Source organism: Cervus canadensis, chromosome 1 (genome assembly GCF_019320065.1).
Source record: "Cervus canadensis isolate Bull #8, Minnesota chromosome 1, ASM1932006v1, whole genome shotgun sequence".
Taxonomy (NCBI): domain Eukaryota; kingdom Metazoa; phylum Chordata; class Mammalia; order Artiodactyla; family Cervidae; genus Cervus; species Cervus canadensis.
The window spans coordinates 27,391,514-27,415,695 of NC_057386.1; the positions used below are offsets into that span (position 1 = coordinate 27,391,514).

At 40.8% G+C, this 24,182-nt stretch overlaps 1 protein-coding gene across 19 annotated transcripts in view; it reads right to left on the reverse strand.

Annotated features, from left to right (window-relative positions):
* The window catches only part of NCOR1 (nuclear receptor corepressor 1), a 116,361-nt gene that overhangs the window by 31,123 nt on the left and 61,056 nt on the right, over positions 1–24,182 (reverse strand). For 16 of the 19 annotated variants that reach the window (XM_043473158.1, XM_043473150.1, XM_043473308.1 and 13 more), the window contains 6 exons: positions 23,503–23,642; positions 21,614–21,740; positions 11,597–12,149; positions 8,942–9,071; positions 6,454–6,649; positions 816–976 (listed from right to left, as the gene is read on the reverse strand). In XM_043473158.1, the coding sequence (XP_043329093.1) occupies positions 816–976; positions 6,454–6,649; positions 8,942–9,071; positions 11,597–12,149; positions 21,614–21,740; positions 23,503–23,642 (1,307 nt within the window). The remainder of the gene's footprint in view (positions 1–815; positions 977–6,453; positions 6,650–8,941; positions 9,072–11,596; positions 12,150–21,613; positions 21,741–23,502; positions 23,643–24,182) is intronic. The other 3 variants (XM_043473254.1, XM_043473236.1, XM_043473225.1) reach the window with 1 other exon arrangement.

Genomic DNA, 24,182 nt, shown 5'->3' on the forward strand with positions numbered 1-24,182 from the left:
ATCAGACTGGCTGAGCGGTTCTCTGAGAGACCCCACTTACAAAGCTGTCTTAAACTGGCCCCGACGGGGTGGGGAAGCAGGTGTAGGCTTGTCAGAAACAATTAGAGTCAATGGACTCCTCCCCTGGCCGAGGCGGTCAGAGCAAACAATCAGGCTAACCATAAACTGTAAGAGGGACATCCCTAGTGGTCCAGTGGTTAAGACTCCATGTTTCCACGGCAAAGGGTAAGGGTTCCATCCCTGGTCAGGGAACTAAGATTCTGCATCCTTTGAGGTATGCCCCACCCCTCCCCACAAAAAGGAAAAGCTAAAGAATGTCCACAGGGGTCTGAAGAGGTCCAACATCTCCCTGGGGACCTAGAAGGCCATACACATGTGCAGGCTGCACACTGGCCAGGGGAGACTCCAGAGGCCGTGCGTCCTCACTGTGTGTGGTCCCACCTCAAGGCTCTGTGATAGCAGGAATTGAGGAGGAAGGCAGTGTTGTCAGCTGCCTGGTTGATGAGCCCCTTGGTAAAGACTGGGAAATTTAAGTCCTTCTGGACACAAAGCTCCCTGATCATTAGCTGACCACCGATTAGGCAGACAGAGATCTGAGTGGCCACACATGACACTGTCACTCAGTTTGGGGACTTAACTTGAACAAACCTGCATGCGCCGTGGAAGACAAAGCGACTGCTGCATTTTTAAGTCAATGTCTCGTCATAAATAGATTTTCATTTAGACTCTGACAAATTAATATGGGAGGGAGAGAAAATCTTTACAAAGCAGTAACCAACAGAGAATCTCCTGGGAAGAGAAGCCAGCCCTCTTACCTGTGAGATGGAGCCTCCCAGTAAAAACGATGGTTTCTCAGAAGCCACTGTGGTTTTGGATGACGGGATGAGAGGAGGCGGCGGCCGAGTGGGCCGAGTTGTTGGAAGCCGAACCCCTTCAGGAAGGTTAGTTATCACCTGATGTGGAGCAGGCTGGAGGACTTTTAAAAGGAAGAAAAAAATTATTCAAAATAGTCAATTTCCTAGTTTGTGATGTCCCACCTATCTCAATTATTTTTTCAATCACAATTCAATTGTAAGTGCAAGATGAATTCAAGGATGAACATATCTATTTTAAATTTCCTTCACTTAGATTAAATCTGTATCCATACTCGGGTCACAAATGGTATCTGTGACATTGAAATACTCAACTCCCTGTCAAACCAGAGCTTTCAGGCTGAAGTCCATTTCAGACTATTTCTGTTCAGCTTATGCAAATGGCAATCTTTAGTGATTTTTTCTCTCTCTGCACCACTCCTTGGACCTCACACAGGAGGTGAAAAGAAGGGTGTTTCTTGGGGACAGCTGATATTACAACTCTAGAAAATATACAGATATAACTGACAGCCAGTTGTATGTCCTCTTTGCATCTTGCATAATTTGAGAAACACTGACTTTGACTCTCATAGACACTTGAATATTTTTTAGCAGGGGGTGGATCTCAAGATTTTTACAAAGTACATGTACTCATAGGAGAACAGGCAGTCAACGTCACGGTTTTCAGGTATGAACACAAACCTCCCGGTGGCCCAGTGAATCTCAACTGAATACAACTGAAGATGGGATGCAGAGAAACGAGAAAGGAATTCTGAAACAGCGGGGACACGTCCTGGGAGCAAACCACCCCTGCCAGCAGTATAGGTGGATGGCCAGCAGCCACGGCAGGAGGATTGGTATTTACCTGGCGGGCCACTAGAGCGGGCTGCACTCATACCAGGCTGCGGAGAGAGCCTACACGGTGACGCTGACCTGGCCGTTGTACTGTGTATCTGTGCCTCCCGCTCTAGAGCACGTGTGGCCTCAGCATAGGGCATATAGGCGACTGATTTTCCTATGGAAGTTAAAGTTACCAACATAAGGGAAGAACCCCAGATTGAAATAGCAAGTGTGACAGGACCAGCCCACACTGTCCGGAGGCAGATCCAACTCTATACTACTATAGAGGTCTGGGTTACAAAACCCTACACGTCCAAATCTTCTGTGTAAGCACCAATACTCTGACCTAATGAAATCCACAAAAATCCAATGACAATTTCTTCTTTCAAAGCTCAAAGAACTTCTCTGTCCTCTCATTAGGAGAATCAAGTCTTTTCACATGCAGTAAAGATCACAACAGGCAACGAGTGGATTATCCAGCCATTCTATGAATTCAAGTATACCCTGAATTAGAGGCCAGAATGCTGAGGATTTTGACTTTTATAATTAGCCTGTTGAAGCCCACTGCTTAGTATTAGAGAAATAAATGCAATCAAAAAACGGAAGAAGGATTTCAAATATGCAGATCAAAATAATTTTTAATGGCTATGCAAACTTATGAATTTTACTACAATAATGCTAATGAAAATTATTCTACTAATTTGCCTCCACATGTAGTATAAAAATAAACTTTAAGCATTTCAAGGGCATATCAGATATGCAGAGTCATATTAAGAATTAAAAACCACAAATATATATAATTATATAATTTTCTATATTATATATGTATATTTTCTTTTTTTAAAGAAAGTAAAATTGAAATACTGTAATTTTAGAAAAGAAAGTAAAAATCATCTGTACCCAAACCACTTTAAACTGTGGCATTTTAATGTTTGCCAGAACAAATTCCCATTCATCTTTTATTCTTTTGCTTACCTAGTTTTATCCACTTGTTCTTTCAGATAAATCTAAATTTAAATCATTTTGAGTACTTCCTCCCCAATGTATCACTGGAATTTTCACTGGATGTGTATTTACAGGAGACTTGACATTTTATAGTGAGTTTTCCAATTGAGGAACCTTGATTTTTTCATATAGGTCATTTTTCATAATTTCATAAAATTATTAATATGTATATATTTTTATATTGTTGAGTAAAACCACCTGTTTAGTATACATGGGAAAACATATATATATATATATATTTTACACACTGATTTCTGCAGATATAAGAAAGATAGATACAGATCTCTGTATATCAATTTTTTTCTGAGAAACTTAATGAATTTTCCTCTTAGCTCTAATAACTTCTCAGTTAATTCTTCAGGCTTCCTGGTGGATAATCTTCCCCTGTGAAAAATAATTTGCCTTCTCCCTTCAACAGTAGCCCTCTTGCTCAATTCCTTTCTCCCTTAACTGCAGTGACATGGGCATCCTCACAGGTCCTTTCTAAAGAGAAGGTCTCCAGCCTCTCACTGTGAAGTGGAAGGTCTGTGACTGGTTTCAAGCAGAGAATTGACTAGCACAATTAAAATGTTCTTTAGCTTATTTTTAAAAACCAGAAACAGTGAAAGTAATGTCAGCTAATAGGAATCTGTACTATGCGCAGAGCACTGAGACTACAGAAGTATCTCGTTAAGCTCTCAGGACTAACGAGATCATTAACAACGTTTGACAGAGGAGGTAATTGAGGCTCAAAAGAATCACACCCTAACTGCTCAACAGAGATTGGAGACTTTCCTACAGCAGTGCAGTTCCTGGCCTGAGCTCTGAGCCCCAGTGCAGTGATGGCTTCCTGAGCACTGGGTGCAGAAATTTCACATGCCTCTGGGGTCACCATCAGGATGACGCTACCCATTCATTCCTTCTCTAACTGATCAATAAGTGTCCTAATACTGTGCAGATTTATGAAATAAACCAACTACAAAAGAAAATCATGTCTCCCTTTCTAGACAATTTAACACAGGAGCACATAATATATATATATTCACAATATACATATATGTTTATTCACTATATATATATATATATTCAGTGAAGGATGGCTTTATAAGTTTATAAACATACAGAAAAATAAATATACTTGTCATAATAGTGTTAAATAAAAAGATGAAATTTTAGATGGTTCTAAATACAACCATTTAAGTCATCACGTACTCAGTTGAAAAAGTTAAAAAAAAAAGAAACCAGATTCAGTTGCACAGAAGCATTAACTCTTATTCTGACTGGATTTTGTTAAAACCTGCATTAGAACTTCACTTCTAACTACCTTTACATGTGTCAAGTCTGAGTTCTTTCACTGCAGAAAAAAGGCTTCCAACTAAAGCAGGAGTCAGCTTGTGTAAATGTTACTGGAAAATGAAAACAATTTTTCTCTGAGGCTTTTTCAAGCTTTTCTACAAATGGAAAGGCTTAAACCGCCTGTCTCATAAACAGAAGGTGAACACAATCCAACAGGTGGACAACAGGTGCTGCCTGTTACCTTCTAAATGTGCCTGTGAAGAGAAAAGCCAGAACTGTGTTCCTACCTCACACGGACAACACCAGTTGGTAATTCATTCTCACTGTATTTACCACTCTATAAACTATTCTATGATGCTGCACCAAAAATATTCTTATTAAATACTCTACATGCAAGCAAGTTAATTGCAAACATATAAATGTTATTTGGGAGATTATCCTTTAAGCAAACTACAAAATAGCTATAAATCCAGGAGAGCCTTCAGCACTTGTTAAATGAATTACTGGATGAACATACTAGCTAGATTAGCTAAAACAAAACCTAACATTGGAATAAAATGTAATCAACCACCCCAGTTTGTAGAGAGGTAGACCCCAGTTTGTAGACATCACCTTGAACCAAAGTGATGTCATATTAACAAACACTTTAGTGTCATACTGATCACATAAATAAAGACAGCTTGGGTTTAACACCACTGCATCACTGTTTAAAAAAGGATACCATTCAGATCTAAACCACATGGATTAATGGGATTGATCATGGAGAAATGCAATTCACAGTCTGAAGTCTCAGAACTTGGAGCTAGCCTACTTCAGCCTCTCCAGCTGCCAATACAACCCACTTTGTAACGGAGATCAAGAAAAGAGCCTCAGTTCTTAAAATAATTATACAGACATATTAGAATGATTCAGGTGTTGTCAGCTGAATAATGCTAAGCTTTAGCATAAGTTCAGAAAACACTATTTGTTATTTTTCCCACATTTTAATTGTTTCAAAAAATTTATTCTAAATCATTTATGCAAGGAATAGATCAAAAGACTTAAATTATTCTATAATTTATCATTTTCATACTGACAGATTTTTCTCATCACTGGAATGCTCAAAAGATAAGTACTTCTGCTAAATCCATCTTTATCTTACTTCATTTAAATCATTCCTTTAAAATGTAATTGCTGAGTACACATTATGTCAATTACTGAGTTAGGGATTAAGGATTCTCTAGAGACAATATACTAAAAGCTCACAAGTTACCAATATTTTTTCTACCTTCATTCAAGAAATATTCATTTAGCACCTATTATACATACAGCCGTGGTGGGTATTAATCTGGTTCACATTTTTAATAGCCTAAGATTTATATTTAAAACACTAGCAATCTTATATGTAAAACTCTGACACAGGAGGTTCAATAACTAACTGTTTACTCCTGGTGGGATGGGGACAAGGAGTCAGCAGGGTCAGTTAAGCACCCCAGTTCCACTTTTACGTTAAACAGTCCTTGAAATGCACGGTGTTCTACAGCTAACAGCCCTTATCTTATATAAGGTACTACCAACAGTCGACTGAATCATTAAAAAAAATGAAACCATAGTCAAAGACTTTAATGGTCTCATATTCTAAGTGTGTCGTACTAGGCAGTCCATCGGTTACTATCAACCATACTACTACAGACTACTGACTACTAGGTGCCATTTTCTAACCATAACAGAAGAATTTACTAAAATTTAATAACGACTCCCTTTCTTCTTGTTTTAAAACAAAGTATATCATGCACCAACTAAAAACAACATGCACAACTCAAATCTGTCACTTGAAGTAACAACAGTGACACACAAGATAACAGCACTCTTCAAGGTGTCTATTACACTATGCATATGCTAATATACTACTGCTACTTATTATACTGTATGTAAAATAATGCAGAACTACGTGTTATAAAACAATACTGAATGCGCATTCTTTCTCAGAAAGGCAGAGATATAGCTAGATTAGACAGACATGTATTTCCACTTTACTAAAGCTGAGAAGGTCAAGTGGCTTGCCCACGACCAGAGTGAGGGGCAAGTCAAGGTCTGATTGAATGTGCCACACAAAGCTGATCTCACCATATCAGAGATTTAGAATATTTCCCTGACTTGCTTGGAGGACAGGTAAATCTCACTGACTCTGAAAACTCAGATGAATGTAGCAGAAAGAACGGCCATTACACAGTCATCAGCAGTAAGGTGAACATCACAAAATTCACATTAACAAGAAGTCTACTGAAAACATCACTGCTACAAAACAAACTAACAAACAAACAAAAGAAAACATCACTGCTATCCTTTAGTGATCAAAAACACCGACATCCCTTGACAGTCTTAACCGAGGATAAGGTAAGGAACTGTATCTGTTCAGGACAGCGCCACGAGCCAGGTTTCAAACGCAGCTCTGTTTCCCACCACCTGCACTCGTGTCCTGGGCGGTGTGCGCGCTACCCACCTTCCCAGTCTCTGCCGGGGCTCCGGGCGGCACCGCATGGGCTGGTCGAGCTCCGACACTCTAGGTCCAGCTGCTCCTGCCGTTGCCGCTGCTCCTCCAGGAGCGCCGACTCGTGCATGGCTTTGATGTGCCGCTGGTAGAGGGCGTAGCCGCTCACGGGGGTCCCAATTGGGATGTTACATGGGGTGCAGGAAACCTACAGGGAGAAAAAAATCTAAATACGCCAGACACCAAAAAGTAGCCGTTACCATCTGTTGCAAGTAACCCTTATTTCTATATAAGCAGACTGCTTGAAGTGGTTCTACCATTTTTTTTAATCAAAGTAATCTTCAAGCTTTATGCTTAAAATGCTAAACAATTACTTTCAGACTTGAACATGATATAAATCCCAAAGTTGTGGTAAGAGAAATCAAAGTCAGAAATCAGAGTATTTCCATCCGCTTTTAACTCAAGACGTTGAGCCCCTGGTAGCTCAGGTCTGGCCCACCCTCTTCCTGACCCTCATAGGTGCTCACACCCACTTCTATGGATTTAAATGTCACCTCTATGTTAATGGCTCATAAGCAAATATTTCTGAGACATTTTTCTCCAAGTTCCACACTCACTGCCCTTAACAACTCCACTCAGATATCTCAAAGCACCTCAAAACTCACATTCAAAATGGAGCTTCTCATTTGCTATACCAAACACTTCTCTGGCTTCTCGTACAAAGCAGAACCCCAGCAGCTTCAGCCAGAAGTCTGGCAGCTGCCCTGGCCTCACCCAGCTCCTCCCCTCCACCACCAACTCCTTAAGAGGCCAGTTTTCTTCAGACAGGCCAGCCCCACCATCCAACACCACACTGCCATCCCTCCTGCCTTCCTTCTTGCGGCAGCCTGCTCCTCTCTCACAGTGCACATCACTCGACACCATGGGCAGCTTAGATGCTTGTTTTCTCTGTTTTCTCTCTCTCCCACCTCATAAAGAAAAGAATCCAAGCTGCTTTGTCCCAACACTAAACAAACAGCCCCTAACACAGCCCCTCACTTCATGAATATGAGCATCCTGGGACTAGCAGAGAGCAGACCCTTTTTAGAACCTGTTATCTAAAGACCCACAGTTTTTTCCACTGCTGTAGGTAGGATTTTTCACTGCACTCATAATACACACATAATTTTCTTGCCTTTGGGTTTTAGCTTACATGTAAATACGCCTTTTCCTTCTTTTACTATAAAGCAAAATGAACTGCATTGGTCCAATCAAAACATTATTTCCTACAAAGAGTCTTCTTTAAGTGTCTCTTTAACCAGGAAGTGCTCGTTCCTCTGAATCATTCATAGTATATTTTTCAACCTAACAGAGCATCACATTTTAACTCTTTTAAATTTTTATTGCACAGAGGGGACATACGTATACCTATGGCTGATTCACACTGATGTATGGCAGAAACCAACACAACATTGCAATTATCCTCCAATTATAATAAACGAATTTTAAAAAGTTGAGGCAGAAAAAGAAACAAGATTTTTTTCTATGTCTTATTATCAAGACCAATCTAAATTTTCTGAAGTCAAAGATTATGACATTTCACAAAACATAAAAAAATGTTACCTTGAACTTGGCAGACCCTCAATTTATGTCCATTTGGGTAAATCAATGAATGAACAAATGTTTTTTTTGGTGAGCCTATTATTTATCAGAGGCACACACTTAACTTTTACATATTGTCATGTGACCTAGGGAACAAATTTTTATCCTCTGAAATAAAGAGCTAGAACATAACTAAGTAAAGGATCAATACTCAAGACCAGAATTCAGGATCAAAAGGGAGTCAAATTCACAGAGATTAATAAGGTAAAAGGCAAATAAAACTAGGTTTGGAACTGTATACTAAAGCTAACCATAACCTCTATAATTTACTCTAAACATTCAACATCTAGATATACTATTTACTCATTTATATTTACTATTATCTTATAGCAAAACAAAACAAACACAAAACTTAGTAACATTTATGGCTAGAGCACTACATTTCTCTTTTTTCCTTAACTAGAAATGGATCACTTCAATCAATTCTCACATGAATTCATTTCAAAAAGCAACACATTCATCAGATGAATGAATAAATCAAATGTGGTCTATACACCAGTCTTAAAATAGAAGGAGAATTGATATGTGCCACAATATGAATAATCTTGAGGACATTAGGCGAAGTGAAATAAAACAGGCACAAAAAAACACAAATACTGTATGAGTTCACTTATGTAAGTAGCCAAATTTATAAAACAGAAGGTAGAAAGGTGTAGGGTGCTGGGTGCAGGGGAGAATGATGGTTTAATGGATATACTTAACCCTACTGAACTGCACACTTAAGAGTTAAGATGTACATTTCATGTTATGTGATGTTTACTACAATTAAAAAAAAAAAATCAAGCACTGATTCGAAAAGAAATGTCTCTAAAGGTCTTTGTTTTCAACTCTACTTTTCTTACTCACATTGAAAACTTACCATTGGTGGGATGACAGCAGCTCGATGTTGAAGCTGAGGCAGGTCCAGTGGGTTTGGTTTTATGGGTGATGAAACCAGTATAGACCCAGCGGGATTTAACAACGAAGGCTTCGAATCCATAGGAAACATTCTGAAAATGCAATTAAAAATGACTAATCAATATATTCTTATTGAAGACTTTAAACATACAATCACCATAATTCCTTATAAGTTAACATGTACACACACACAAACATATATCACATTAACCTTACATATTTGAATACTAAGGAAAAAAATCTACAAGGCTAAACTTTCAGGTAAAGAAACCTAATGTTAATTTATAGGTTGATATTCATCTGCATCTAACCAACAGAACAGTCTGAACAAGGGCCATTAGGGAATGTCAGGTCCTAATCTACCATTAACATAGGTTACAAACTAGTGTTTTGCTAAGATGAGAGAGCATTTTTAAAACATCTGAATAAACCACCATCATTTTAAAATCAAGAATTTCACCCAGGGACTTCCCTGGTGGTCCAGTGGTTAAGAATCCGCCTGTCAATGCAGGAGACGTGGGTTCCATTCGTGGTCCAGGAAGACCCAACATGCCACAGGGCAACTAAGCCCATGAGCACCACCACTACCAAAGCCTGAGCCTAGAGCCCAAGCTCCACAACAAGAGATGCCACCTCAATGAGAGGCCCACGCACTGCAACAGAGAGCAGGCCCCACTCACCACAACTAGCGAAAACAAGTCTGCACACAGCAACAAAGACCCAGCAACGCCAAAAATAAAGAAAGAAAGAAAAACAAACAAAAAAAGAATTTCACCTATAATTCCAGACTCCTGGTTTCTCATGAAAACTGGGGAGAAACGGCACCGCAGAGCAGCACTCCCACAAGGCAACTGCAGGTTGAGCTCACAAGGCTGCCCATGCTCCCCACCCAGTCCGTGATCCCCGTTCACCCTCTGCCATCTCACACTGCACCACTTCACTCAGTTTCAGGACCCACACTTGAGTAAAGGATGTCCAGAATAGGAACTGGAACATTATACCTTACAGGCGCCATCATATTTCCCAGTGTTGTCAGTTACTGGGGAAGGTGAACATTTGAAAAGGTATAAATGGGTAGGAAAACTAGAATGTGTAAAAGAAAACAACTTTTTACACAAAGAATCAAGATAATATTAAAGATACAGACAACAGAAAGTGTCATTTTGACAGCCTAGAAGCAAAGTGAACTAGAGGATCATCCAGAGAGTGCCATGTGTTGATAAGGAACGTCAGAATTTCACGACCACTATCACAGTCAGCCCTTAGGTGCTCCTCCCCTTTATGATTACTGCCATCCTAATTTTCCCTTCACTCATAAATTTATAAATAAGTCACTAAAACCAACAGCACAGAACACATAACTCTTATTTTAGATGACATATTTCAGTAAAGCATGCTTAAAAAAGGACCATACAGCTTGAATCCATTTATGTTTAAAGTTTGGAACAGTTAAAATCCACAGTATTGAGACATGAGAAAAAGAGTGCTAGAACCTTCAATTTTCTGAAAAACCATGGTTAAGTAGGAGCTCTATATTATTTCTATTTTTGCTGATTAAAATTCTAGTATCTACTACATAAAAGTCTCCTTGGAGAAATCATCACTGTTATGTTCAGTATCATTCTAGTATCAAGTCCCATTCTTAAGTATATAAGATGTACAATATACTGGAAATGGACCAAAAGCACAGTGACACCAGGACACACTACAGAAGCGGAGCTCTGAGCAGAATCTGGCTGTCTCCTGAGAGCCTCTTTCTTATTAAAAAGGGGGAAAATAGAAAAAAAGAGCTGAGTTGGGTTTCTGGTCAAATGACATTTTAGTCTAATTCATTTTACAATTTGCACCAATCAATTCAACATGGTACAAGTGATACTGTGATTCTAGGTGACTGCATTTCTTTCAAGGAAAAGTAAACACCCAAGAAACTGAGTATACTAAAGAAGGTAGTATCTACTCCTGTAAATTTTACTTTTTTTACAGCAATTGTTATAAAAACCATAAAGATTGTATTTCCGTAATATTAATTTGACTAAAAGTACTTAAGTTAATTTGTATCATACCTGTACTTTAAATTACAAATATGAATAATCTACAGTTTTAAGTGATACAAAAAGGTGATCATTACAATTACCACTAACTTGAATCAGATTATGCTTTCTAACACACTTTTCCTCCAGTCCCCATCTTCGCCCTCAGCATCTCTCACATCTCAGACGCAGGCACTGCGGCCTTGCTCCGAGGCTGTTCCGTCTGAGGGCAGAGCTGGGGCCCCTGCCTCCCGCCTGCCCCTTCACCACGTCACATGGCTCGGCCACCATAGCGGCAGGCAACTGCGGTTCTGGTCACAGCTCTGGGAGCTGACCGCCCTTCTCTGCTATCATATGGGATGTACCTAACGATTGATATGGAAAGAAGTTAAAGTCTTTAAAAAATAACGACTACACAGTTCTTTTTGGTTAATCAGGTGACCAGCATCAGAACCCAACAGTAAAAGCAGACAGACTCTCTCACTGGCCAGTATTTACACAGGAGCAACCTTGGCAGCCAGCACCACCCTGGGTTCAGTCTGCGACCAGCAGAGTAAAGACAGGGGAGGTCAAGGAGGGAGCCTCACCGCTGCCTCTCGGGCTCCCCGTCCACGTCCTCGTCTGCACTGCAAGTGGCGCTGGAATCGTGGTCAGACAGGGGCTCAGGCCTCGGGGCGCTCAGCTGCTGGGCCACCCCCAGATCATCCTCTCCAGGCTCTGGCTTCTCGCCACTCCTCTCCAGGTCTCTGTCTTTGAGGTCCCCTTCGACTCTGGATGGACTGCTTTCTGGCACTCGCATTTCAACATCCACAGCATCGGCCTTTGCAGCCGAGGGGAGGTCAAGAGCAGAAGTGCCTTCAGCCCCGTGCTCCTCATGCTCCACCTCCATCGGCTCAGCCGTGTCCACTGTGATGCTATCATTCACCGGGGCTTCCACACTGTCATCCTCGGCTGCTTTTGTGCTCGCAGCTGCCGGCGAGGGAGAAGGCCTGGGCACGGCGTCAGGGGTAGCCTCCAGCTCGGCCGCAGCCTCAGCAGTCCCTCGAGGAGGGGCATTTTCAGTGCTGTCTTCGCCAGGCTTGACAGCTTCAACTGGTGAAGGAGAAGGAGCACTTTCTGTATCAGAACTATTTTCAGCACCTTAAAGATAATGATACAGCATAAAAATCTGATAATGAACACGTGTCAGGTGGTGACAGAAGCCATGCTTGAAAGTACTTGTTTAGGATGGGTTATCCTCCTGTGATGACCTCCCTGAAGTACCACAGCACTGGGAAAACAAGTTTTCTACAAAGTACGAAAGGGAAAGCTCAAATTGCCTCAGTCTTTGGAAACAGAAAGCATAAGAGCTTTTAATGTCCAAAAATAATTCATATGAAATTTGAAAAAGATAGATTAAAAAATAAAACTAAACCAAAAACATTTCCATAAAAGATGACATTTTGATTTATTTCTACCAGTCCTGTCTCTGCTTTTTTTAACCCAGGAGAGCTGACATTAGAACAGCAGCATCCAAAGAAGAACCTAATGCACTTTACATTTGTAATTCTAATTTTTCTTGTGGCCATGTTAAAAAAGTAAGGAGAGAGACAGGTAAAATTCAACAATAATTTTATTTAACCCAACCCAATATGTGCAAAATATTATCATTTTAAACATAACCAACATAGAAATCTAGTAATAAGGTGTTTTACCTTTTTTGGTACTAAGTCTTCAAAATTTGCGATTTCACATTTCAACACATCTCAATTTGGTCGACAGCTGTCCCTTGGTGTCTGGCGGGGAATGATTCCAGGAAAACCCCCACACCCCACCACAGATACCAAAATCCATGGATGCTTATATATAAGTCCCTTATATAAAAGGGTGTAGTGTTTGCATACAACCTATGCACATCCTCCAGTACTCTTCACATCATCTCTAGATGACTTATGACAACTAACAAAACTTCTGTCTGAAGAGCTGTACAAACAAGGCAAATGCTGTGTAAATAGTTGCCATGGTGTGGAATTCTGCTTTGGGGCACCTTCTGAAGTTTTTTTTTTTTTAATATTTGGACCCGCAGCTGGTTGAATCCACATATGCGGGATCCTCCGGTGGAGGGAAGACTGCAATCACATTTTAAGAACTCAACAACCACATGTGTCCAGTGGCAACCACACGTGTGTCCAGTGGCTACCTCACTGGACAGCAAAGCTCTACGAAAATATTACATAGGTTCTGTCATTTAATTTGCTGTAACACTGGTCTTTCCCACCGTTTGTTCCATCTCATACATGTACTTTTAATGCTTTTACCTAGATTTCACAAAGGAATTACAAATTCTCTATGTCTTACTCTGGACTGATATTCAACTCTCCCAAGTCTCAAATCAAGCTCTTTTTTAGAGTTTCATATCCAGCAAACAAACTAGGAACCCAGGAGTCATCTTTCACACGCTCCTCTCATTTATCTCCAGATTCTGCACCTTGATGAGTCATAGATTTCTCTCTAAAAATATCCCCCATGGAGAAGGAAATGGCAACCCACTCCAGTATTCTTGCCTGGGAAAGTCCATGGACAGAGGAGCCTGGCGGGCTGCAGTCCATGGGGTTACATGACTGAGCATGTGTGCACGAGGGTGGAGGGAGATGGGTTGGTAGCAATAAACTGGTAGAACTAAAAAAAAAAAAAAAAATCCCTCAAATCCAGCCATTTCTGTTCAATTTCACAACTGCTACTTGACTCCAGAAACGACTCTTCTCACCACCACCCCAGACTCCTCTCTACCACAAAACCAGAGTCAATTTAAAAGCCAAATCTTACCAAAACTCATTCCCACTCTCACTCATTCCCATTCCCAGCCTTACTGCTCCCAGGATCCAGTCCCAAGCTGCTGGGTGTGGCCATGCTTGCTAGCTGCCAGCTCCCTCTCCAGCCCCGCCTTCTCTGTGGCCTTCTTTCAGTTCTGTGAAGGTCCATGCAACCCCCACCATTGACTACACACATTCTGAACAGCTTTCATCTACTCTTCCCTTTGGATATTAGATCAACTACCACATGCTTTAAAAAAAGCCTTCTATTGTGAAAGTGAGTATACTACCTAAAGCAATCTATAGATTCAATGCAATCGCTATGAAGCTACCAACGGTATTCTTCACAGAACTAGAACAAATAATTTCACAATTTGTATGGAAATAGAAAAAACCTCGAATAGCCAAAGCAATCTTGAGAAAGAAGAATGGAACTGGAGGAATCAACCTGCCTGACTTCAGGCTCTACTACAAAGCCACAGTCATCAAGACAGTATGGTACTGGCACAAAGACAGAAATATAGATCAATGGAACAGAATAGAAAGCCCAGAGATAAATCCACGTATCTAAGGACACCTTATCTTCGACAAAGGAGGCAAGAATATACAATGGAAAAAAGACAACCTCTTTAACAAGTGGTGCTGGGAAAACTGGTCAACCACTTGTAAAAGAATGAAACTAGAAACACTTTCTAACACCATACACAAAAATAAACTCAAAAATGGATTAAAGATAATAAATGTAGACGCAGAAACTATAAATCCTCTAGAGGAGAACATAGGCAAAACACTCTCCGACATAAATACAGCAAGATCCTCTATGACCCACCTCCAGAATATTGGAAATAAAAGCAAAACTAAACAAATGGGACCTAATGAAACTTAAAAGCTTTTGCACTACAAAGGAAACTATAAGTAAGGTGAAAAGACAGCCCTCAGATTGGGAGAAAATAATAGCAAATGAAGACACAGACAAAGGATTAATCTCAAAAATATACAAGCAACTCCTGCAGCTCAATTCCAGAAAAATTAATGACCCAATCAAAAAATGGGCCAAAGAACTAAACAGACATTTCTCCAAAGAAGACATACAGATGGCTAACAAACGCATGAAAAGATGCTCAACATCACTCATTATCAGAGAAATGCAAATCAAAACCACAATGAGGTACCATTACACGCCAGTCAGAATGGCTGCTATCCAAAAGTCTACAAGCAATAAATGCTGGAGAGGGTGTGGAGAAAAGGGAACCCTTTTACACTGTTGGTGGGAATGCAAACTAGTACAGCCACTATGGAGAACAGTGTGGAGATTCCTTAAAAAACTGGAAATAGGGAGGGTTGGGAAGCAAAAAAAAAAAAACAAAACTGGAAATAGAACTGCCATATGACCCAGCAATCCCACTCCTGGGCATACACACCGAGGAAACCAGAACTGAAACAGACACGTGTACCCCAATGTTCACTGCAGCACTGTTTATAATAGCAAGGACATGGAAGCAACCTAGAAGCCCATCAGCAGACGAATGGATAAGAAAGCTATGGTACATATATACAATGGAATATTACTAAGCCATTAAAAAGAATACATTTTAATCAGTTCTAATGAGATGGATAAAACTGGAGCCCATTATATACAGTGAAGTAAGCCAGAAAGATAAAGACCAATACAGTATACTAACGCATATATATGGAATTTAGAAAGATAGTAACGATAACCCTATATGCAAGACAGAAAAAGAGACACAGATGTATAGAACAGACTTTTGGACTCAGTGGGAGAAGGCAAGGGTGGGATGATCTGAGAGAACAGCATCAAAAACATGTATATTATCCAAGTGTGAAACAGATCACCAGTCCAGGTTGGAGCATGAGACAAGTGCTCAAGGGCTGGGCACTGGGATGACCCAGAAGGATGGGATGGGGAGGGAGGTGGGAGGGGGGTTCAGGATGGGGAACACATGTAAATCCATGGCTGATTCATGTCAATGTATGGCAAAAACCACTACAATAATGTAAAGTAATTAGCCTCCAACTAATAAAAATAAATGAAAAATAAATAAAATTTTAAAAGCCTTCTATCATTTCCTCAACAAAGCTGAACTTTGCTACTGATGCACATGTACTGTATATGTACCCATAGCACATGTACTGACTGCAGCTACAATTTTACTTTTGTTCACAATTACTGACTCCTGGCTGTTGCTCCCATGAGCCTGTGAACACCATAAGGGCAAGGATTACACATTTCGCTTTTCATTTAGTCCTAGTGACCAGCACAAGGCTGAGGTCCTGGCACAGAGCAGGCTCACATACCTGATGCAGTGTGAAATGAATGAGCGGCTCTGAACATGTCTTTGTCTTTAAGTTTATGTCACCTTTCCTCTATTACTGGACCCTTGGGCTACTTTCAACGTGACACTGCTATGACCAGGATACAGAGATACTCACTTCAACATTATGTTTTCGATTATTTTCTTAAAACAGATTACAAGACAACACAAAAATTTACATCTCCCTAAAATTAATACACATAACTCCAATGAGAATCCCAACAGTGTGTAAGATCAATTTAAAATTTATGTGAAAAAATAAGTCCCTGAGAAAATTCAAGAAAATTAGAAAATGTTATCAGCATGGGAGAGACTTACTCCTCAGACACTTAAACTCACTATGAAGCCAATGTATTACGACACATTTGGGGCTGCCCCAGAGACAGACAAGACAAACCAGTGGTACAGAAGAGAAGGTCAGGAACAGGTCCTGATGGATGTGAGGAACTGATACATGCCAGAGCCAGTGCTTTAAATCTCTGAGGCAGGACAACAGCCAATGAGTGCAATTTCTCAGAACTGGTCCTTTGTGTGGAAGAAAAACATGAACGCTGCCTTACATAATGCAGAAAAAGAATTCCAAATGGGATAAAGCCTTTTAAAACTCTTAAGAAGATAATCTAGCATGAAATACAAATAACCTCAAGAGATATGGAGAAATATCTTAAGCAAAATAGGAAACTCTGATGCCATAAATGTATCATTTTTACATAAAAAACAGTAAAAATAAAAACTTAAATGATCATATAAGAACAAATACTTTTCATGCATAACATAACATTTAATAACTTGACAAATTCATGCTTTCATTCATTCAAATATGTGCCTAACACCTGCCACATAAGAAGCTGTTTGAGGTCCTAGTAACCCAGCCATGGGAGAAGAAATCTAGGGTGAAACAGGCAATGAGCAAAAAACACTGGACACATCAGGTAGTAATAAACGCAGTGAATACGGAACTCAACTGAGACCCAGTGGGTACAGAAGCATGAGAGCGCTCACATGACATCGCCAGAGGCCCAAAGGAAGTGGGGAAAGCACATGCCAGGAAGAGATGAGGACGCGGAAAAGCCCCTCACATGGGGTAGTCAGCTTGGGAGCAGCAAAGAAGACAGTGGGCAAAACAGGGGAGCAGCCGCCTCACATCTGTCAGTGTGCTGTCATCAGGAAGACAAGCAGTAACAACGGTTGGGGAGGATGTGGAAAAAAGGGGGCCCTTAATGCACTGCTGGTAGGAAGCGAAACTGGTGCAGCCACTATGTAAAAGAGTATGGAGCTTCCTCAAAAAATTAAAAACAGGACTACCATATGATCCAGCAATTCTATGCCTAGGTATTATCTGAAGGGGGGAAAAAAACACTAACTTGAAAAAACATATGCACCCCAACATTCACTGGAGCACTACTTACAATAACCAAGATACGGAAGCAACCTAAGTGTCCACCAATGGATGAAAGGATTCAGAAAATGTGGTATGGTGTTTATGTGTGTATACACACACACACATATATGTAAACATATATAAATACATGTCTTGTCACTTCTGACAACACAGATGGAACTTGAGGGCACTGTGCTAAGTGAAGTAAGTCAGACAGAGAAGGACACTGGATGATCTCACTCACATGTGGAATCTTTAAAAAGAAAACAGCACCAATAGAGAGAACAGACTGGTGGTTGTCAGAGGCAGGAGGTGAGGAGTAGGCAAAATGGATGAATGTGTCAAAAGACTCAAACACCTAGTTATAAACTAACTAAATCCTGCGGATGTGACATACGGCATAATGACTACAGTTAATTACACTGTGTTGTAAATCTGAAAGTTGCCAAGAGCAGACATTAAAAATTCTTATCACAAGAAAAGTAACTATGCAATGATGAAAGTTAACCAGACTTACTATATGATGAACTAGATTATTTCATAAAGTACAAGTACTGAATGATTATGTTGTTCACCTGAAACTAGTGTAATGTTATATGTCAATTTTCTCTCATTTAACCACAGTGAAAAAGAACAGAGTGAGCAGTAGAAGGGGCCGCCAGAGGCCAGAGACGTAAGAAGGGCCAGTGCCTATAGGGAGGCTGCACGCCTCCAGCTCTGATTCTGAATGAGATGGGAGAAGCATCACAGGATGTGGAGCAGAGAGACCTGACCTGACTTGTATTTTACAAGGTTCACTCGGGCTGCTCTCTGGAGGAAAAAAAATATAATGGAACAAACAGCAGCAAGCAGACCAATCTAGAGGCCACCACAAGGAAGGGACAGTGGCTCTAAGTGGGGTGGCAGCGATGGAGGAGAGGAGGAGATCTAAGGAGATTCACTCACACACCCAAGGGGGAGACTGGAGGGAAAGGGAGGTATGGAGGTGAGAGACAGGTCGGTTTCGGTTGCTGTTAACCCTTAGGTGCCCAAATACAAAGGTTACACAGGCAGTTAGATGTGTGACCGGGACTCAGATAAGAGCTCAAGTCTCAGCAACAAAAATATAATCGAAAGACAAAAGCTCAGAAGAGCACCTCAGGTGTTGTAAGGTCTAATGGACAGCAGCAATTATGGTTGGTGAAAGATGCTACCAGTGTTGAAAGGCAGACAAAAAGCCAGACTTCATCCTCATTTCCAGAGAGGGCAATGGCACCCCACTCCAGTACTCTTGCCTGGAGAATCCCATGGACAGAGGAGCCTGGTGGGCTGCAGTCCATGGGGTCGCAAAGAGTTGGACACAACTGAGTGACTTCACTTTAAATTTCATTTTCATGCACTGGAGAGGGAAATGGCAACCCACTCCAGTATTCTTGACTGGAGAATCCCAGGGACGGTGGAGCCAGGTGGGCTGCCGTCTATGGGGTCGCACAGAGTTGGACACAACTGAAGTGACTTAGCAGTGGCAGCAGCAGCATCCTCATTTCTATTCACACAGTGATGGAAGCCAAGTTCAAGGACAAACTAACAAGTCATTTCTCCTCCAAAGCCAGGAGGACATGTCAGTGATTATGCGGATGACATCATCTGACACGAGCACTCCTTCAGTTATCTTCTTCTTTCAAGTCGCAGCGCTTTACCAAGCACCAGCCAAGTGTGAGTGTCTTTTTCTTCCCCCCTCAGAACATCTCAAAGAATGATTCAGACCAAGAGAAAATCTAAATTATGACAAAGGTTTGGTCCTTTTGATGTAACTCACCTAATTATGAAAGATACTCATATGGTCAGACGCCCATCTAGGAAGCCAACATGGAGACTTGGCCTCTAGCAGCTATCTCCACTCAGCCATGCGCAAGAGCCTGAGGGCACAAACCCATGTGGCTTCAGGGTGTCCCTGAGCTGAGCAGTTAAGACCGATCAGGGCTCGTGGAAAATGCACTGTGCTTGCTGTTCTTCTCTGACACTTCCCAAGTGAAATTAAGTCAAAGGAACTGGAGATCCCACCATTTTGGTGGCAAGTTCATTTCCTACTAATAGGAAACCATTCCAGATGTCACCATTCCAAGGATCTCCCTTATAGTTCAGTTGGTAAAGAATCTGCCTGCAATGCAGGAGACCTGGGTTCAATTCCTGGGTTGTGAAAAAGACCTGGAGAAGGAAATGGCAACCCACTCCAGTATTCTTGCCTGGAGAATCCCATGGACAGATGAGCCTGGCGGGCTACAGTCCACTAGGTCACAAGAGTCAGACATGACTTAGAGACTAAACCACCACCACCAGACATCACAATACACACACATGTACAAATGGCATGATGTGACCAGGCCAGTCCACACTAGAGCCCGTGGAAACATCGCTGTCATACCAGGTTGTAATTAACCTGACAAACCTCATTTGACAGTTTGGAAAAAGCTTCACACTAAGACAAAGAAACAGGAAGAAAAGAGAAGGAAAAGTCATTTCATGGTGTTCAGTTTTTAAGAATATGTCAGCCCACGCAACAGGTTTCCAGGTTCTGAAATAAACATACATATGACAAATAGACTTGGCCCTTGTTATGCACTGAACTGTGTCCCACCCCACCCCCAAATTTATGTTAAAGCCCTAACCCTCAATGTGACTATATTTGGAAATAATGCCCTTAAAAGGAGATAATAAAGGTTAGATGAGGTCATAAAAATTGGGCCCTAATTTAAAGAGCTTCCTTGGTGGCTCAAATGGTAAAGAATCCGCCTATAATGCAGAAGAGACCAGGTTCGATCCCTGGGTGGGGAAGATCCCCTGGACAAAGAAATGGCAACTCACTCCAGTATTCTTCCCTGAAGAATCCCACGAACAGAGGAGCCTTCTGGGCTAAAGTTCCTGGGGTCACAAAGAGTCAGACACAACTGAGTGACTAAGCACTAAAACAACAGATAAGTTTCTATTGTTTAAGCCGCCTAGTCTTGTGAAATACAGGCTTCATGTACATTTATAACCTAGGCAATATTGGCTACCAGTTACAACCCTACTGAAGTCAGCAAACTCTGAGGACCTCTTTCCAAATGCCAGCTACCCCTTTGGACTGCTTGCAGCCCCTCAGCTCGCCCCAGGCAAGTCTGCTCCAATGGTCTCTCCATTTTGGCAATACCACCTTGGTTTTCACAAAACCTCACAGAATAAAGTTCACTTATTGCTCAAAGTCAAAACCCATTTCAAGATAAATTTTTAAGTTTAAAACCCAATGACAACAATTTGTAGAGAAACCAAAATCTAGTATTTTTAAAACTCCTGAAAGGTGTAGAACCTTTTAAGCTTAAAACATAAGAGCCTACAAAGGAAAATGCAAACAGCTCTAATTACCTGCGAAGCTTAAATTCTGGTAATTTAAAGATAAAATAAAAAGCAAATGAGATAGAGAAAATATTTGCATACATAAAACATGAACACGTTTAAGATATAACATATTAAAAGCTACTGGAATCATTGTGAAAATCCCCACTTGAGAAGAGGACAGTTAAAAGAAATTCACTAAAACTTTAATAGTAATGTAAACTAAAGTAAATTAGGTACCTTTTTTAATTCGAAAAAAATCAAGAAAACATTTACTTTTTGAGGAAATTGCCATCAATTTTTCAAATAGCATAAAGGATTTTATTTAAGTTTCTTGACATTTTTTTGGCCAATGCCTCTGGGCCATTAATACATTTTTTTCATGAAAACATCAATATGACATGTTCAGCTTTATAAATGCTGACATAAATCAAGCTCGATAAAATAAAGAGGAAAATGAAACTGAAGCTAATGACTGAACCAATATGTGTGGCAATGATAGAGACACACTGAGAGCTTATGGACGCTGGCACTTAGTGTCTCAGGCAGGACTGCCATCCTTCAAGACCTTTCGATTGCAGCACCTGGACCATCTCAGGAGCTACATAAATACATGTGTGATTGAATGATAAATACACTGTGTTCTCATTTCCTGAATGAAGCAATTCCTAGACAGCCAAACAACTAAGGTACCTGTCATGCGTGTGGGCCAACAGACGCCACAACCAGACAGAAGAGTGGTGGTACCTTCACTGTCCTCGGGGTTCTCCTCTTCGTTAGAGGCTTCAATGTCCTCATCCTCCTGTGCTGAGACGGTGGAGGCCACGCTTTCACACTGAGACACGTCTCGCTCTTCACGGGGCTTCCGTGAGGCCTAGAAGAGTAAAAATACTGTTACTTGGAATTTACATAACTGAAAGGAAAGAAGCAAGCCTTCTCACAGCTGAGCTGAAGCAGAAGGCGTACACTAGACCAGCAGCTGCATGTCTGACAAGCACCCTGGCTGGGGGGCAGTCCCCTCGGGGACCACTAACAGGCCTTGTGTGCAGATGGATTGCTTTTATCAAAATGATCAAAAGTCACATCCAAACTATTTTTGGAACTACTCATCACTCTACTGGAGAAGGCAATGGCACCCCACTCCAGTACTCTTGCCTGGAAAATCCCATGGAAGGAGGAGCCTGGTGGGCTGCAGTCTATGGGGTCGCTCAGAGTCGGACACGACTGAGTGACTTCCCTTTCACTTTTCACTTTCATGCATTGGAGCAGGAAATGGCAACCCACTCCAGTGTTCTTGCCTGGAGAATCCCAGGGACGGGGGAGCCTGGTGGGCTGCCATCTATGGGGTCGCACAGAGTCGGACACGACTGAAGCGACTTAGCAGTAGCATCACTCTACATGGACAAAGAGTCAAAGCTCAAAAGACTCCTGTTCTTCTCCCCCTCCAAAAAATGTTATTTTTCTAGTAAAAATAACATACACATTTATTTTCTAATAAAAATAATGTCATGGAATGTAGAAGACACAGAAAATTATGTTAAGAAAAATAAAAATTCCTCATAATGCTAGCAGCTAGATAGTCTCATCAGAAAAGTCTTTGAGTAGTGTGAAGATGTTAAGCTCATGGTGAGAGAGATGCATTTACCAAAATTTTAATTTTTGCCTAAAAGTTGGAAATTTTAAAATGGTAACCAGTATTAATGGATGTTTTCTTTCAAGACAGGCTCACTCATTTTCAAGAAAATGTCTGCAAACTTTTCAGGTCTGAAAAGTGTAGTTTTTCTGTCATTCTTTTAATTAAAAATGACATTCCATGAAAAAGGCGAGGTTTGTTTAGCTTGGAGCTCAAACAACCCAAGTGTGCCTTTCCTTAAGTGCTACCCTGGCCCAAGACAGTGCAGAGGGCTCTTTGCCCTGCCCACCATCATACAGACACGTGTGCAAGACTCAAGGTTTACCGAAGTCAAGTTTTATTTGCTTCACTGAGGGCACTAAGTGAAACTGCCATTTTACAAAAACAAAGCTGCAACTGCCTGGAGATGAAGAGTGCACTGAGTTGGCAGTGCCACCACGGTCCACACTAAGGTACCAGCACTCTCACTCAAGCTTCTCTGACCCCAAGGATGCAAATGTCCACATAGTGGGAAAGGGAACATCTTAATATTCTTATGAAAACAAAATATTCATGGAGCCCTCAAAGGGCTCTGTAGACTCTGAGAACACTGGAACTTCCTTGTTAAGGCATTTTCAATAATCTCTAATAATCTTTAAATAATTTTTTCCATAAGACTTCAAAACTTGCTGGTTTTTAGTCTTTACCCCATGGAGTCTCTGAGAAAACATCTTTTTTAATAAGCCAGATCAACTCATTCAATATGGTCAGCAGAACTCTAAAGTTTTCAATTCAAACTCCAAAATGCTCATATTTTTCAAATCCAGTTTACAGTAATTCAAAAGTACCGCACTGCCATTACTACTAACAGAAATTTTACTCTTTGGGCAATAAACAGAGTCAACTTGTGCCAAGAAATATAGGTAATGCTACAAAAAAGTTTTCTTCAAAACCAATCTTTGAAGCACACACACACACAAAAAAAAACAATAAGTAAAAGATTCACCACCTCTGATATACTCACTTTCTGTTTATGCTGCTGCAAAAGGTTGTCAAGATTGTGCCTCCGTTTATAGTTAAAATAGAAGTTTTTACATTGGGCTTCACTTTTAGTTCCCACCATCTTTGCAATTGCTGCCCAGTTACGACCATGTTCCACTAGACCTGTATTTTAAAAACAAACCAAACATTAATTGAATAGTCACCTGATACAGCAAGCAAGAAAAATAATACAATACCCCTAAATCCTTGCACTCACCATCATTAACACTGTGTTTTCAGTTATTTATTGATACATTTCAATGCTTATTGAAATGTGATCGACATAATCTCATTAACAGCTCTATTTTTCTACCCAAAGTTCAAACATGCTCAGTATTGGAAGGACGTGACCCTGTCCTTGCTGTGTTATCTCCCAGAGGACCAGAACAATGCGGACACACAGGGAGAGCCCAGACACTGTCAACTGTGTGGTTAGGGACTTCTAGATCCTGGGGAACACTGTATCAGCACAAGGTTAACAAGGCAATCAAATGTCAGTGATTAACACCACGTAAAGACACATACTTGAGGCTCCAGGTATAATCAACATGTCCCCAGTCCATTTCCAATCAAGGATCCCCTCGAAAATATCAACCAGGTTGTCTTAAACCTTCTGTAATACAATGCATCACAGGAACCTATTCAATCTGACTTCCTTCCAAC